Below are 15482 nucleotides of genomic sequence, written 5' to 3' on the forward strand. Positions count from 1 at the left end.
GAGCAAATCAACGCCAGCGAATGAATAATACCACTGAAGGGTAGCTATGAGTGGCGTCTTTATAAAATAAGCACAATACTACGAGTTATATTAATATAATATTAATATTTTAAATTAATAAACTAGTTAACAAAAACATCTTTCGGTATTCTCTGTTAGAGAATGCTTGAATCTTCTTGCTCTCAGCGCAAAATATTTGAAATGGGAGTTGGAAAAACATGTATAGATTAAAAATAATAATATTTTACAAAATTATTTCCTATCAATTAACGATTAAATTTGTTAAATCCCAAATGCATAAATTCCCCAATCCTATTGGGGAGCTAATGGAATCCACACATTCAGATCGCTTCGAATTCCAGTCACGACCCAGATGAGTGAGTCATTCGACCCCAGCAAACTGCTGGCCATCTGTCTACATTAGTCTGTAATTATTTTTTGTATTTGCCGCATTTCGAAATGAATCGATTTCGAGACACACACTGACGCACAGCGATAGACACGAGCAGATTGTATTGGCGAATCGAAAAGGACAAGCGGTTCGTGGATGGAGCTGGCAGGGATTAGGTTCGGGACCAGCTTGTGGCTCCTCCTGCTCCATTTCAGCTGTATCCTGGCCAACATCGATCACACAAAATGCAAGGAATGCGAACAGTTCAAGTACAAACTGCCGGAGAGATGCAAGTATTTGCTGGAGGATGTTCAGGTGTTCGAGCGAAAATGTGGCGGCACCTATCCACTAATGGCCTTCACCAAATATCGGGACACATTCGTAAAGACCGGCGAGCCATATGCCCTGTACATGCCGAGCTCCTTGGATTATGTGATGCTGCTGATGAAGGACTCGGCATTGCAGAGCTGTGCGCGTATTCAAGTGGGCGATACGAACACGTTCTTTTGCCTGGACGATAGCAGCAATGAGACGATCAAACTGGACGTGGCCCACATGTATTGCTTCCCATTTCACATCCAGCTGCCGGATGATCTGATGCAGGAGTGCCTCATGGAGAATAAGATGACCAATGGCTTTCTGAACGATATCCTCCGCACACGACGCGGCATCATCCACTATACCTTTGGCTCTAGTCGCGGCCGTCGGCTCGATTGTGGATATTTGTGGCCGAATCTCCTGCTCCTCGTGCCCCATCTCCTGCCATCGATGATGAGTCGTAAATTTTTATGCGAGCTGCCATAAAGATTGATCGGTTAAGCCAAAAGAGGATGGCATTAAGTAAAAATTGCTTAAAAACAAAAACAAAAAACGCTAAAGCTGAGTAAATATATATGTATATGAATTGCCGGTCTTATCGGTGGCCTTGCTCCTGGCCATCTCCTTCGCGCCACCGGCCCTTGTTGTGTATTTTTTATTTTATGGCAAAACGAATGAAACTATATTAACGCATTGTTTGTTTTCATTGGACGGCGGAGCGGGCAGAGCGGAGCAGACTTCTGGGTTCCCATGGCTAAAAGCCTCAGCAGGCAAGCGTTAACCTCTTCCGCTTCTCGGGAATTCGAGAGCAAACGATCTCGTTATGTCTTCATATCGTTTGCTGATTAGTTTTCTGATTTTCCTTTTAATAGTTCTTAAACATTGGCGGCCACATGATGAGCAAATGAAGTGCTAACCATGTCTGTAGATGCTGTCTAATTAGGAAAATACATTTTCCCTTCCACCCTTCTGGTTGATTGCACATGTACGGATAACTTCGATATCTGGCCACGTCACGTTGCAGTTCGTGATCCAAAGAGATCGGTCACCTGCGGCTGCCTGGCGTGCGTACTCGCCAAATTTCCATCCACATTGCAAAACCAAATTCGCGATCGCCGCCGGTCCGCCGGTCCGTATTCACATATCCAAATCTCCAAGTCTCGGTCCTCCAATCCCCATTCATCCGGTCGTTTGTAGTCGCGTCTAGCGGTTTCCCCCGACTGCAAGGAAAAGCCTTGGCGCGACCATCGACCAAATTGTCAATGCGGCGATCTGAATGCAGAACATCAACATCGGCATCAGATATATGATATATATATACGTATGTATATATCGATTACTCCAGTTCGATCGCACTGAAGCGATTTGCATTTTGGGCATTGGCCCGGGTTAAGGAGAATCATGGGTTTTAGCAACAGTTGTGTTTTGTTGCACAAATGCCGTTGTCCGCACAGTGGTCGCAATTGGCAATGAAAGTATTCAAGAAACAAATGGGAAATTATTTAAAAAGGTGTCTGAATGTATGCAACATCTTGACTTTCAATATGATGCAAAAATGATAGTCTCGCTTAAACGTTTGCAACTTTGCTTTATACTAGATATTTACCACACACCATCCACTGTGCCACAAGAAAAGCACCCACATGCAAGTGGTTTTTCTTCTACTTGCCGTGGTTTCGGTTGTTTTGAATTTTCTTCTGGTATTCATAGGAATTTCCAATTGATTTTCAGTTTCTATTGACCGCACCGCACCGCACCGCGCGTTGTCACGTGTTGGCCAGCCACCTCCCTCCCTCGTTGCATTTGTCCACGCCCCCTTCTCCGCACAGCCCCCAGGCGGTCCACAGCAGGATCCCTTGCCCCATCAACTCATTACGCATCTGGCACACTTGAGTTCAATCAAATGCCAAATGCTGCAGCAGGTGGGGTCTTTCCCCGACTCCTCCTCGCACTTTGTGCTTTACGGGGATAATTGCGCAAAAGGCTTTGGAAAGATCTGTCCGGCCATTTGCATAAATTTCCCTTGCCAAGCCGACGACTTTGCGAGCAGGGGAGCGACCACACAAACTGGGACTCCTAGGGGAGAGAACACAGAGACCTGACTTCAACCTCCACACGAGAAAGAATCTTTACATATTTTTGTTTCACTTGAAACATGGCTTTCTGATTTCGTAATTGCCTTGCGATGGAATTTGGTAAAGTGAAAAGTTGAGGATTTTGTAAATAAATTCGAATGCATAAAACGATCATTTATGGCAAAGTAAAATATGCTAAACAATCCTCTTCTCGCTGTGCAGCCGAATGGCTGGCCAGTGGCTAACCATGTCATAAACAATGATTAGGCGGCTGCTGGTGGTTCTAGTGGTGCTAGTGGTGCTAGTCGTGGTGTGTATTAAAACGGTTTCCATGTTGCAAATGGTAGCGATCATCCGCCTCCCTCCTGCACCGCAACAATCCTCTCCTGGCTGCAATGGCAGTGAAATTGCATTATAAATTAATTAGTCAACTATTTGAGCAGCACACCTGTGAGGGGCGAACGGACAGGATGGGAGCACGATGGAGAGAATCTACCATAGACGGAGTTTTTCAGAACAAATCAGGCAGCAGAAACAGTAGTCACCAAAGACGGACATCTCCGGGGGCTTTGGGAACATTGTGACCGGCTACCGAACAGATTCCCCACAAATGAGTTTCGTTTCGATTCGTTTCCAAGTTTCGCGGAATGTTGCTGTCGCTCATTAAATGTATTTAGCTATTTGATTTCCCTAATGCTTTACGTAAGCGAAAATTTTATGCCATAGTTCGACTTGGCCCCTTGCATTTGATTTTAATTCAATGGTTTACTACTTATTTGAATAATATTCTACATTATTCAATATTCAGTATCTTCCCACACGTGCCGCTCAAACTTCGCGGCGGCGGCAATCAAAGTGGTATTCTTTGGCGATTCGGACACGCCTACTTAGTGACAGCAATTAGGTAGCCGGCTATTAAGTGGAATCCTATAGTTATTCATTTGGACGTCAACGAGCGAGATCGATGGGCGTGGCAAATCGGCTAAGAAGACTGCGGCCGGTAAGATATCTAAATTTAGAGAAGGCCTACTAAAAAGGAACATTAATCAATTGATAAGTCAGTCTGTTGGTCTGGGAAATAATTAAAACATTCTCTTTGATGGTGACGAAGTCACCATGGCAATTCATGCCCAGAGATCGGACATCGTGGCGTTAAAACAATAAGCGGCCAATAAGCCAAACAAAGCGAATATGCAGTTAACTTAACGGTCAAGCGTGAAGAAAAACATAAATAAAGTTTGTCAAAGAGCCCCAAGAGCTCTCATATTGAGATAAACAAATTTACAGTCAAGCCTCGCTAGAAGCGCTTGAAAGTCGAATGATTCCGAAAAACGATTAACATATATTGAAGTGCTAATTATATGAGAGCATTACAATATATTGTCTGAATATAAAATAAATAATTATTTGGGAAAATTATTCCATATATATACTATATATATTCCATATATCTAACCATATCTCCATTTGAATAATATACGAAAGAATCGTTGGACAAAGGCTGGGTTCCCTGTCGATCAATGAAGATCTTTGACCGCCAATCGATTTCGTTTTCCGACGTCCCTGACACCTGAACTTTGACTATTAATGGAACACGAGCGAGAGTAAAAAGAATGGCCACCGAAAAAAAATGTGGACGGCGGGTTCGATGAAAGTACCGTTGGGCGGGGAGGCATCTTCCTCAGCAGCTTTTCGGATCTTTTTTGGCTACTTTGGGGTGCTACTCGTCTGGGCCCATTGTCACCGCAACGATTTGTGGCAACAATAGACAATTTGAAATCTTGATCGAACCTTTTGTTCGCTTCGTTTCGCTGTTCGTTGACTTTTGTCACCATCGTTGGGAATATAGAAGAAAAAAAACAACAAATAAATCGATTCGATGCGATTAACAGCCCCGCCTGTCCTATAAACCATCGCAATCGGTATTGCAACGCCCCCTTTTCTATTTCGATGGCACAAGTGCTGTTTATTTATTTTTAACAATATCGACACATTCGCAGACGCATTGTGTTGCGGATTATTTGTTAATATTTTGTATTTTTTTTTTTTTTTTTTTTTTTTTCATCTTCGGATTATATCATCTTGAAAGGGCTGTGGCTTTGTTTCCTTCGTAGCCAGTGTCTATATAACTAATAGAAAATTGGTTTAACCTTTCTTTGACGATTTCAATGTATTTGCATGTATTTGTTGTCTCCTTATTTTTTGCAATCTATTTTTGGCCCCTTTGTCCGCGACTTTCGTCTTATGCAAAGTGCGTGAAGGTGACTGGACTCTGGTCTTTTCTTTTTTGTTAATCTATACTAAATATATGTACTTATCTCCGCCCCTTTACCACCCTTTCTTGGCCCTTTTGGTTTGGGATTGGCTGAAGTCTGATTGGCCAGCATTTTGGGCAATATTAGCTATATATGTATAATATAGTTATTAAGTATTTGTAATTTAGCAAGCCAATTAGAAAAACGTTGAAATGCCTATCATCATCCTTATGTTAACGGCGCATTCAGAAATTGCTGGCTGAATATGATTTATTCGAATTTGCCTGCCTCGAATGCGAGCCTACATTTGTGTACATCTATATTTGGGCGTGGCTTCCATCTCGTTAGCAGCGTCACCTGCAGCATTAATTAAGCAACAAATGGCAGCAAACATGCCTCAAAATGGACTCGCGCTAGATGGTTGGAAAAAATGAAGCTATAGAACGAAAGCGTGAATCTCGTGGATCTGGCGATCCGGGGATCCGGGCGGGCAAAGACATTCATAGATGCCCAGGAGAGATTGCCGCAACAAGATTCTTATCACCGGCAACTGCGATGGAAGAGCCTGCCACCTGCAGCCTGCAACATCAACACATAGCATCGCGGCTAAATCTAGAGCCTGGCCTGTCCGAGAATCCACAATCCGGGCCGATGATAAAGTTATAAAAAACGGAGCATTTCCGATTAAGTTGATTGTCGAAAATTTGCAAACAGATGAAATATTTCAGCAATGTGATTTAATGGTTGTGTGGTGGCATCCACACGGTAATTGCAAACGCCGGCGGGGCGTTTTGCAACAGCAAAACAACGTGCACTTAGAAAAAAAAAAAATAATAAAAAAAAAAAATATAATAATATTCAATCATTTTCACCTATTTAACTTAAACTTTAGGAAATGAGAAGTGCAAGTAGTTTGAAACTATCTTTACTGAACTGAATTCAAATATTTGCAGCTTGATCTGTTTTTTTTTTTCCAGTGCAGTGGCAACCTCTACGGTCCAGATTCGTGGCTACCGCTGTTGCTGGCCACCTGTTTTGTCATCCATTAGCCATCATCCTCTGCATCGAACCTCTTGTTCGCCTCTTTGTCTCTGGGGTTTGGAGGTTGGGGCTTGCTGCTCGGCGTTTGGCGCTTGGGGTTTGGGGCTAGTTGCATGCAACGCCTGCTTAATGGCATTTGGAAATTTGTCAATCGTTGTTGGGCAGTGGTAGCAGTAGCACTCGTGTTACCCCCTTTTTCCGCTGCAGCGGAAGTGGGAGAGCTAAAAAATTGGCCAAAGCGGTTCTTCTGGGGCAGAAGCGAGCCACATCCAACCCCCCCGTGCCCCAAGTTTGGCCCCATCCATAAGCCATCCTCCTCTTCGATCTAACGAAGCAATTAATTTTGCCTGGCACGTTCTCCGGTAGTGGCGTGGATCGTAGCTCCGGTTTCGTCTGCTTCCAGTTGTGCTTTTTCCCATTTTTTTTTTTTTTTATTCAGCTTCTGCAATTTAAGTTGATGTTGCGCTAAGTGCTGCCATTGCCCCAGGGGCGTGGCAGGGGGCATCGGATTCTGCGGGGAGGGGGGGGGGAGTGGGGAAGCTCTGCGGTCTATCATTTAAATGACGAATTGAGTCAAGTCGAACCGGCCGGCCAAGACACGCGCTATACTCCATATTCTATTCCTGATCGTTCCTTTCTTATAGATGTGACACCCGGCAACATGCAACATGTTGCCAGCCACTTTGTTGCCGGCGATAACAGACACGCACACAGATGCATTAGCATCAGATATATCTGCGATATGTTAACAGATTGAAGCTGGAAAATTGATTGATAGACAGCCGACGGTAAGATACAACAAGCTAGTGGGGCAGATAGTGCCAAAGTGACAAAGAACATTGTAACATATATTACATATATTATGTTCGTTAACTAGTATAGGTATTACTAGAACTGCAAGCCTGCAACTTAATTAAGCATTTGAGTAACAGGCTGTTGTAAAACATCATTGACGATGGATAAAAAGTCAGAGAACCATATGTACAACCAATTTAACAGTACTGTGAGTGGCGAGAACCCCAATAGCCGCGTTTGCTATTACTAGGAAGTATCTTATTGGCTGCATACACTGCGCTTTATTGCGCCATATTTGCACAAACATTACCGAAAGCCACTTGCAACTTGGCAACTTGGCAACTCGGCACAAGTCGGCTAACCTGTCCATAAAGCGGAGGCAAGCAGACGATGTCGCTGTTTGTTTGCCTTCTTGAGCGGTGTTAATTGTCATAAAACGAAACGATGCGTAGAGCAATAAGCATACACACATATGTATATATACAAGAAGGAATTTATATAAACATATACATATTTAAGCAAATACATACACATTGATGAGGTGTCTATGGGCCCGTTGATAAGCACTGCTTTTGGCCTGTTCACATTCCGTTTGGCGTTCAGCGCATTCTTTTGGTCAACTACCGCCCAAAAGCCATCCAATCAATCGCACTTTATGGCATCATTATGCTAATGTTCAATTGTGCATTGTCTCTCTCTCTCTGAACACTTATGCGTATATATAATTATATGTATGTGTATAGCACCCCCCAAAGACTACAAAAGGCCCCCTCGAATTACCACCGACTTTAGATTATTGTACAACGTTTACAGTTTTTTTTTTTTTTTTTTTTTGGTGTTCATTCATTTCCATATGGACACGCTCATTTGATTAGCATACACATGGAGGGAGGAGCCGTACATCTGCATATAAATCTATATCTTTGTACATATCAAAGTATATATATATAGATCTATATATATATATTGATTTGTGTTTTGATTTGTTTAGCATTACGTGTGCGCTGCTCGCTCATTTGACCCAATTTGTTATGCAAATATTATGAGTTTTATTCTCGCTCTTGGAAGATCTTAGGAATTTTCAGCCATGGCAAAAAGAGATACGATTTTCCAGACTTTTGTCCAGTGGCTTTCATTGTTATTTCATTGTTCTTCGACTGTCTTTTTTGTTCGTCTGCGCATTGTCTCGACTGGAATTTGCATTCACTGATGTCATCGTGATTAAAACAGAAATAAAATAAATCCGAAAGGAACTCACAAAGAAATTCCCAAAAATTGCATTTCAAATGTAAACGATTGTTCTTTTTAGGAAAGCATTAAATAATCGTCGATTTGGTTATTGTTTGGAGTTTTGTAAAATAAAATCGCATTCTTCTCTTCCTGATTAGCAAAACAACACATTTATTAAGCGCTAATTTCCCCGCAAAAGGAAATTGGAAGTCAGTAACGAGGCAGAAGAAAACTGAAACTGGTTTCTCCCTTTTCCTTTTCAAATACAGTTGCTTTTCAAGAAGAGAAACCCGATGGGTTAACCCGAAAGGGTTAAGGAAGAACGCCTCCAGAGAAGGCTGGCTGTGGAGGCTGGTTCCCCAAAAAGGCCCTTCTTTTCGAAGACTTTTTAAAACGTATTTCCCTCATTTGTCTTACGCTTCTCGCATTGCTTTTCCGCTTATTTTTGCAATTTATTTTTATTTGTTTTTTAATTTTTTCTAATTCCTCTGATTTATGGAAACGGCAGTGAGAGACACACGGGGACCCACCCAAAAAAAATAAAATATCGGCATCTGCGAATTCCCGAAAGGCCCCAAAACAAAACAAACGAACTGACTCACATGACCTGCCTGAACTTGGCTTTAATGGCTTTTTATTAGCCAGTTCCTTTCGATGCCATTTGCCGTTTTCGCTGTTCGTCATTTATTTTGGCCATAAAATGCGTCTGGCTCTTCGTTCTCCTGCCTCCTTCGGATTCTCCAGCCTTATCAGCATATTGCACTTGATGGCTGAAAGAAAAAAAAAGGAGAAAAAAATCCAAAATTGGAATAAGAAACCCGATTGAATTTACTTCACATATTCTTAAAATTACGCTTTATATTTGCCTTCGCTTTCGTTTTGAAGAACCGTTGAATAAATATTAAGAATATTGCACGGATAAGCGTGCAAATAATGAATAATATTGGTTGTCAAATATTTAAGAAAATTAAATGGTTCAAACCCACTTTGTCATTAAGAGAGTACAGATTAAATACTAACAATTTGAACACCCAAGATGATTGGAAAGGCGGAAAAATTTGTAAAGATTTTGGCATTAAGAACGGAGTCTTTTGGACATATTATACCCTATGGTGGACAAGTGCGGATCCAGCCAAGTATTAATTGCACTCGTACTGCCAATTAATCTGCCCGATAATCGTATTAATTGCCGGCACCGTGGAGCCACTCATAAATATTGCTGCCAAGTTTAAAGCCGTCTGACTTCTTCTCGGCCAGTTTTTTGTGTTGTGGAGGGGATTCGGTGTCCAAAGCTAAAGCTAACACCGAAGATGCAGCTGATCAGGTGGCAGATGCAATAGCAAAATGGGATCCTCTCCCAAACCTGGTTTCAAATAGAATGCAAAAAGCAATCAAAATGCAAAAATGAACAGCTGTTACTATCGCATTAAATTTCAATGGCTGTGTGCTTAAATAAACACAACAATGTTCGCTCGAAGACCTATTATCATAAATATAACGATGAGATGAGAATACTATAAAATTACGTAGAATTAATAGTATTTAAAGGCATTTCATTGTAACTCAACTAATTTTAGCACTTTTAGATGAGAATAAACTAGAGTTAATTCTATAGTCTAGTGTGGAAACTATTAGATACCAAATCAAAGCCAAAGAAGCAACTTTAAGATATCTAGTTTAAGCCCACAACCGCAAACGAAAGCGAAACGATGGCAAAGGGTAATCCCGACTGCCAGTTATCCCCACATTTTTTATTTTTTTTTTTTTTGAAAATCTCATTTCGAGACAAACCCAATGCCTTACATAGGCAATCCAAGCGAGTTGCGGGACGAACTCTGTAAAGGAAGATAAAAATACAAAAAAACATCTGCGGCGAGCGAACTTTACATGCAAAAAGGAATCACAGTTGGTAGTTTGCTTAGATGGTTTGTTGGTCGGTTGTTTCGTTGGTCGGTTGATAGGCAGGCAGACAAACAGGATCAGGAAATTCCGGTTTGCTATTATTTTTATTATAATAATTTTTCTCCTTCTTTGCAGCAGATTCTTCGGAGGATGTGAGGCTCTTCTAATGCCGAAAAAGCCGAGAGCAAACGAGATGGGCATATCAAACAGGAATCCGCGACTGAAAGAACATTGAAAGACGATACGATACGATACGATATACCTACGTTCTTCTGGGTTCCTCTCCTGCTCGATTCTCGATTGGTCAATTCTCCGGTCTTCCCCGACTCTCTTCTTTTTTTTTTTTAAGTTTCTGTGTGCTGTTTGTTGTGGTGTCTCCTTGAACTGGCGCTGCTTGTCGATCTGGCCGTGACTCGTTTGCTATTTTTATAATCAGCAAGATCGAAATAACTGGGCAATAATGGGGTATACTCATTGGGGGCCGAACAGGGATCGATGACTAGCGCGATAAGAGATTATGGCACGGCACGGCTGGCTAACAAAACATTAGCTGAATTATATGGATACAAATAAGATAATGGTATGAGCAACTCTGTTCTTTCTTTTGAAATTGCGGGTTTTCCACTTAGATTGATCAAATTATGATTAGATTATAACTTGATGATATGTATTTTAAAAACATGAATATGCAGCTAATTAACATAATTAATTTTTGCGCAAAAATGTACCAAATTTAACATTTCAAGGTTGAAATGCCACTTTATTAGAAATTTTATAACGAATTCAAGGATGTATGACATTCTATATTTGGAGAGTTGTCCTAATTGTTGTAGTCAAAAGACTGATTATTTTTGGGTTATGAAACTATGAATATTTTATATCCGATTTTTGTTACAGCTTGTCCAAAAATGATAGCAGAACTAAACAAATAACTATTTTATGTAGCTAATTACCAACTCTAACTATCCGTGTCACTCTGATACTGATACCAAAAAAAAAAAAAAAAAAATCGAAAATTTTCTCATTTTTGGTAATTAGCACATAAATTTTTGCGAAAAATTGTCAAAATTTTACATTTCTAGACTGGAATGCATCTTTATTGCAAATTTGATAACAAATTCAACGGTGTATGACACACCATATTTGGACAATTATTTTCTTCGTTGTGCACAAAATACTGATTATATTAGAGTGAAAAATAAGTAAGAAATCAACATACAGGGTAGTTTTTATGTTGAATCCCCCCCTTTCTGGCACATTATCTGCAGCTTCCGAACCCAAAAGGATACCAGCAGGAAAAAAAGACAGAAGAATCTGCCTTACTTCTCAACTACCTCCTAATGTGCGGCCCGTTGGTTGAACAGGTTCTAAACCCTCCAACCCACCATTCTGGGGACCTCTCTTGCAGCCGCCTTCCTCCTGTGCCTCTAGTCAACAGTCTTCGGACCTCTCTTCGCCGCTGTTCTTCGCACTGAACTCTTCCAGTGCGGGGATTCATTGCGATCTAAGTTCGATCCCCGCGTTTCCCCGCTGGCTCTACGCTTCGGATTATTGATTGCTCTGGGTCTCTGGGCAAACGTGTGCCAAGCAGTGGCTCTACCTACCTCTCTCTCTTCTTTCTTTCTTCGCCAATATACCCCTCTCTTTCGTTCGCCCACTGCCGCTGCGCTAAGCATTTGTCGCCATGGCAAGTATTTGCTTTTCCACTTTGCATTCGCTGTCGAATTATTATTTATGGGACTGCATCTAATTCAAAAGACGCACAAGAAGCACCAATCGCTGAAGAATCGCGCAGCTATAGCCTCTGGGCCATTGATGTCTTTGTTTATTGGCTTCGGTTCCTGTGCAATTCGGTTCGATTTGGTTCAATGTTCAAATGGGTGGGTTCTGCTTTTATTTCACCATTTCCCCATTTCGGCGCTTGCAGTTTTCAGTTGAACGAAAAGTGGGAGGGGGTCGCTAGCTGGCCTTGGGCTCCACTAAAACGAATGCTAATTAGACATCTCGGGGAATCGAAGAGAAGGCGAGCTGCTTACATCCAAAGATCGAGTGCATTCCGTTTGGGCCCCATATATCTGGCTGACATCGCAGACATCCCGCTCTAATTGACAGCGGCTCTAATGGAAGAATCCAATCCAAGCCGAATTCCAAATTGAAGCCGAAATTTCTCAGGGAAATGCCACGGCTAATTGCAGTGATAAGAAAAATGTATTAGTATTTCATACTTTATTCTATAATACAATGATACTAAGTTGCAAGGAAGCAATGACCTTGACCTGCACCCAATCTTTACATATGTATGTATTGCCTTGGGAGGTCCACATTAACAGCAAAAAAATTAAAAAAATTCTCACAACAATTTGCATAGGAATTTGTGCTGCTCCGATTGGTTTTTCATTGATCGCTTTTTCCTATATGTGCTCTGATCTAATACATTTCACAAATGCCAACGAGTGACTTATTGACGCAGCATGTGGCAAAGGCAACCTGCAACTGAAACTGGGGATCTTGGACCGTCGGTCGCTGATCGAATCGAATCGAATCGAATGGGGATCGCCAGTTGGAGTGCAGCTCACGTACGCAATTGTGGCTGATGATTGGAAGGAAAATGCCAAAGTCAAAGCCGTGGCCCGTTGACAACGCCTTCGTACTAAGGAGAACTGGAGCTGCAGCTTATGGGTCGGATTATTGGGCCACCGACGGAACGGCGGCTGTAGCACAGTTCATTTCATTCAGCGGGCACAATTCCACGAAAGTGATTGATTACAATCGATGCAGCGATGCAGCGATCCAGCGATCGCAGATCCAACTAAATGTAATACAATGAAATGCAAGGAGCGGCGGGGCATGGCAAAAGCGATCAATTAAAACCGACTGATGATGATCAATTATCGGCGAAAGATGAAGACTAGAGTGAAGAAGCTGGCCTGCTCTTGATTTGAAAATGCACCGCAAGAAAGTTGGTGCTCTAACACAGAATTTCCTTTAATAATTATTTAATCAACACTAACTACTTGCATTTTTGTTAACTTTGCCATTTATTCATTTTGGTTTTCTTCAAATTTATTATTTCGGAGATTTATTGATTGCTCCTATTGAGAGGCATTTGATTTTCTGTGCACAAATGGCCGAGAACTTGAACACTTGATCCCGGCCAAAGCGAAACCGTCCGTGCTCCGTCCGCTCAGCATTTCCACGATGACGACAATGACAATGACAACGACAACGACAATGACGATGACGTTGGCCAGTCATCGTGGTCGTCATCCTTTTTTTATCTTTTTTCTTGTCATGGCGGCGGTTGTTGCTGCAACAGTTTTAACACATCATAAAGCTGCTTAAAGTGTGCTTTTGGTTCGCAGCTCCCAGTTTGCCGGCAGTAAGATCTGTTGACATTACATAACTAGTACCACATTCTCAGATAGATCGATCTACAGCCCCCAAACGGACTTGTTTCATCTATTATTTATTTGTCGCACTCAGTGGTTGGGTTGAGAATAAGAAGGTCAAAGAACTCGTGGAACTCAAAAACCAAAATACAAAAAGTACACAATAAAAGTAAGGAGCATATGTATATTGAAGATATATCGGAAATGCAGGATAAGAACACAGTGCACGTGACATTATAATTTGCATTTATAAATCCCATATCACCGTTTAGTCTTGTTAAATACTAATTTTTGATTTTTGGATTTGAAGGTAAGACCACCCACCGCATACGAACATAAAATAATTAATCAAAAGCTGTAAATTTTTATAGCCTACTTTTCGAGTAGTGATAAAAAAAGGCCTCCCATAAGAAACATGATTGGATTGTTGAGGGAATTTTATTAACTCTCCCGTTCAAAAACAAACAAAAAATAATAATGATTTCTCGTATGGCTTTCGGATGTTTTTATGCTTTATGACAAATAGACCTGACTAATTGTGAGGCACTCAAAAATCTATTTTAGTGAGCCATCAATCGGGTAAAATATATACTGATATTTATAACTCGATATAAAAATATATTTTATGATCTACCATTCTTTGTCAAGCGCCGATTGCCAGCAAGCATACGAATATGCGTGCGTTGTGTGTGTGTGTGTGTGTTGAGGGCAATAAATCAATAATTTGTTAAGAGGCGCTAGCTTCGAACTTGTGAAAGCAAGTTCGTTGCCTAAGTCTTTTGTTTGGTCAGCAAGGAAACGGCCTTTTCTTCTGCTTCTTCTTCTTCTTGCCCATATGCCAATAAATCACTTTGTATTTATATTGATAATTTCGTTGTGCTCTGCTCGCATTTCGAAAGTATTTAAAGATTTTTCGACTCTTTATATTAGCCCATGAGTTGTTGGTCGTTGTTGTGAAAGGAAGTCCGTAGATCGTATGCAAATTCGCTGCTTCTAAACACAAGAAGAAAAAAAAAACAGAAGATAGAAAAGCAAATAGCCAAAGAGACAGTTGGCTGGCGGGAAAGAAAATGGGCAAACGGAAAAAATTGTAAATCACAGAAGTGCAGCTGCACCGCACTGGCAACATCATCGCCATCCTGCTAGTTTCGGCCCGCGTTTCCGAGCCACAACCCCATCGACCATTCGCAAAAGCCACGCTTAGAATTCGTTGCAAATCTTTGAATTCTACGGAGATGGCAGCGTGATTGTGGTGACACGAAATTCAGGCGGATCGATTAAAAACGGATGAGATGATTTAATGGAGTGCATATAGTGCCATTCTACTTAATCAAGTCATCAAGTCTTCTAAAGTAATCAGTTTTCAATTTAAAAATAATTCAAATGATGCAATATCTTATGAACCACGTTAAGATTGAGCGTTCTAGCTGTTTTGGTTTTTATTTAATTTTTTGTTTACTTGCATTAATATTTACAAGTAACGACAGACTGGCAGCAGCTTTATAAGGAATTCAGTGTAGACGCGTGCCAAATGGCTAGGCGGTCTGCTACCATTAAGTCCTGGCACTCTTTATGGATTCGCCAGTTGCGATTATTGTACTTGCATAATCCCGGGCAGCAGGAACGCATCTCTAGAGCATTGCTGTTTATCGCGAGTGAACGTTGCTGCGTTGTCAAATCGGGCAGTGATTTGTCTCCAATCGGTAGTCTCGATGGCGATGCGGATTCGGATTCGCGCTCGGATTGGGATTGGAAGAAGTCGCACTCCTGCCTTCCCGCTGGCCAATTGACACTTGAGATTGGGCCCCGCCCCGCGGCCAGCTGCTGTTGGCAATTTATAAACGAAATAAATTCAATTGACTTGTTTGCCGCAGCATTTACAGTTGGCAACAATTGCAGCAATGCCATAAATCGTTGGACAAGCATTCGAAGACGCGATTCCCCTCGTTTTCCCCAGAAGTTCCGCTCGTGGCTGCGTAACAATAAATTTTCAATGCAAACAAGTTGGTAAGAGAGGCGACTTGGCCAAGCGACGGCCAGGCCATCCTGGCCAAAAGCAAACCAAGTCCGGCAGCGGCTGCCGCCT

General features: G+C 41.6%; 1 protein-coding gene and 1 long non-coding RNA gene across 2 annotated transcripts in view; one reads left to right on the top strand and one right to left on the bottom strand.

The window, feature by feature from the left end:
- Positions 1 to 433: 433 nt before the first annotated feature.
- Positions 434 to 1394, top strand: LOC117146680. The gene has a single exon (XM_033313045.1). The coding sequence runs from the start codon at positions 548 to 550 to the stop codon at positions 1193 to 1195; it is 648 nt and encodes a 215-aa protein (XP_033168936.1). The 5' UTR covers positions 434 to 547; the 3' UTR covers positions 1196 to 1394.
- A 9655-nt stretch (positions 1395 to 11049) lies between these two features.
- The window catches only part of LOC117146681, a 54220-nt gene continuing 49787 nt past the window's right edge, over positions 11050 to 15482 (bottom strand). The window contains exons 4-5 of the long non-coding RNA XR_004459815.1: positions 12044 to 12192; positions 11050 to 11986 (exon numbers count right to left, since the gene is read on the bottom strand). This is a non-coding gene — a long non-coding RNA (uncharacterized LOC117146681). The remainder of the gene's footprint in view (positions 11987 to 12043; positions 12193 to 15482) is intronic.

The sequence above is a fragment of the Drosophila mauritiana genome, chromosome X, assembly GCF_004382145.1.
Source record: "Drosophila mauritiana strain mau12 chromosome X, ASM438214v1, whole genome shotgun sequence".
Taxonomy (NCBI): Eukaryota; Metazoa; Arthropoda; class Insecta; order Diptera; family Drosophilidae; genus Drosophila; species Drosophila mauritiana.

Coding starts and splice junctions, on each gene's coding strand:
- LOC117146680 (XM_033313045.1), top strand. CDS start 548: ATGGAGCTGGCAGGGATTAGGTTCGGGACCAGCTTGTGGCTCCTCCTG.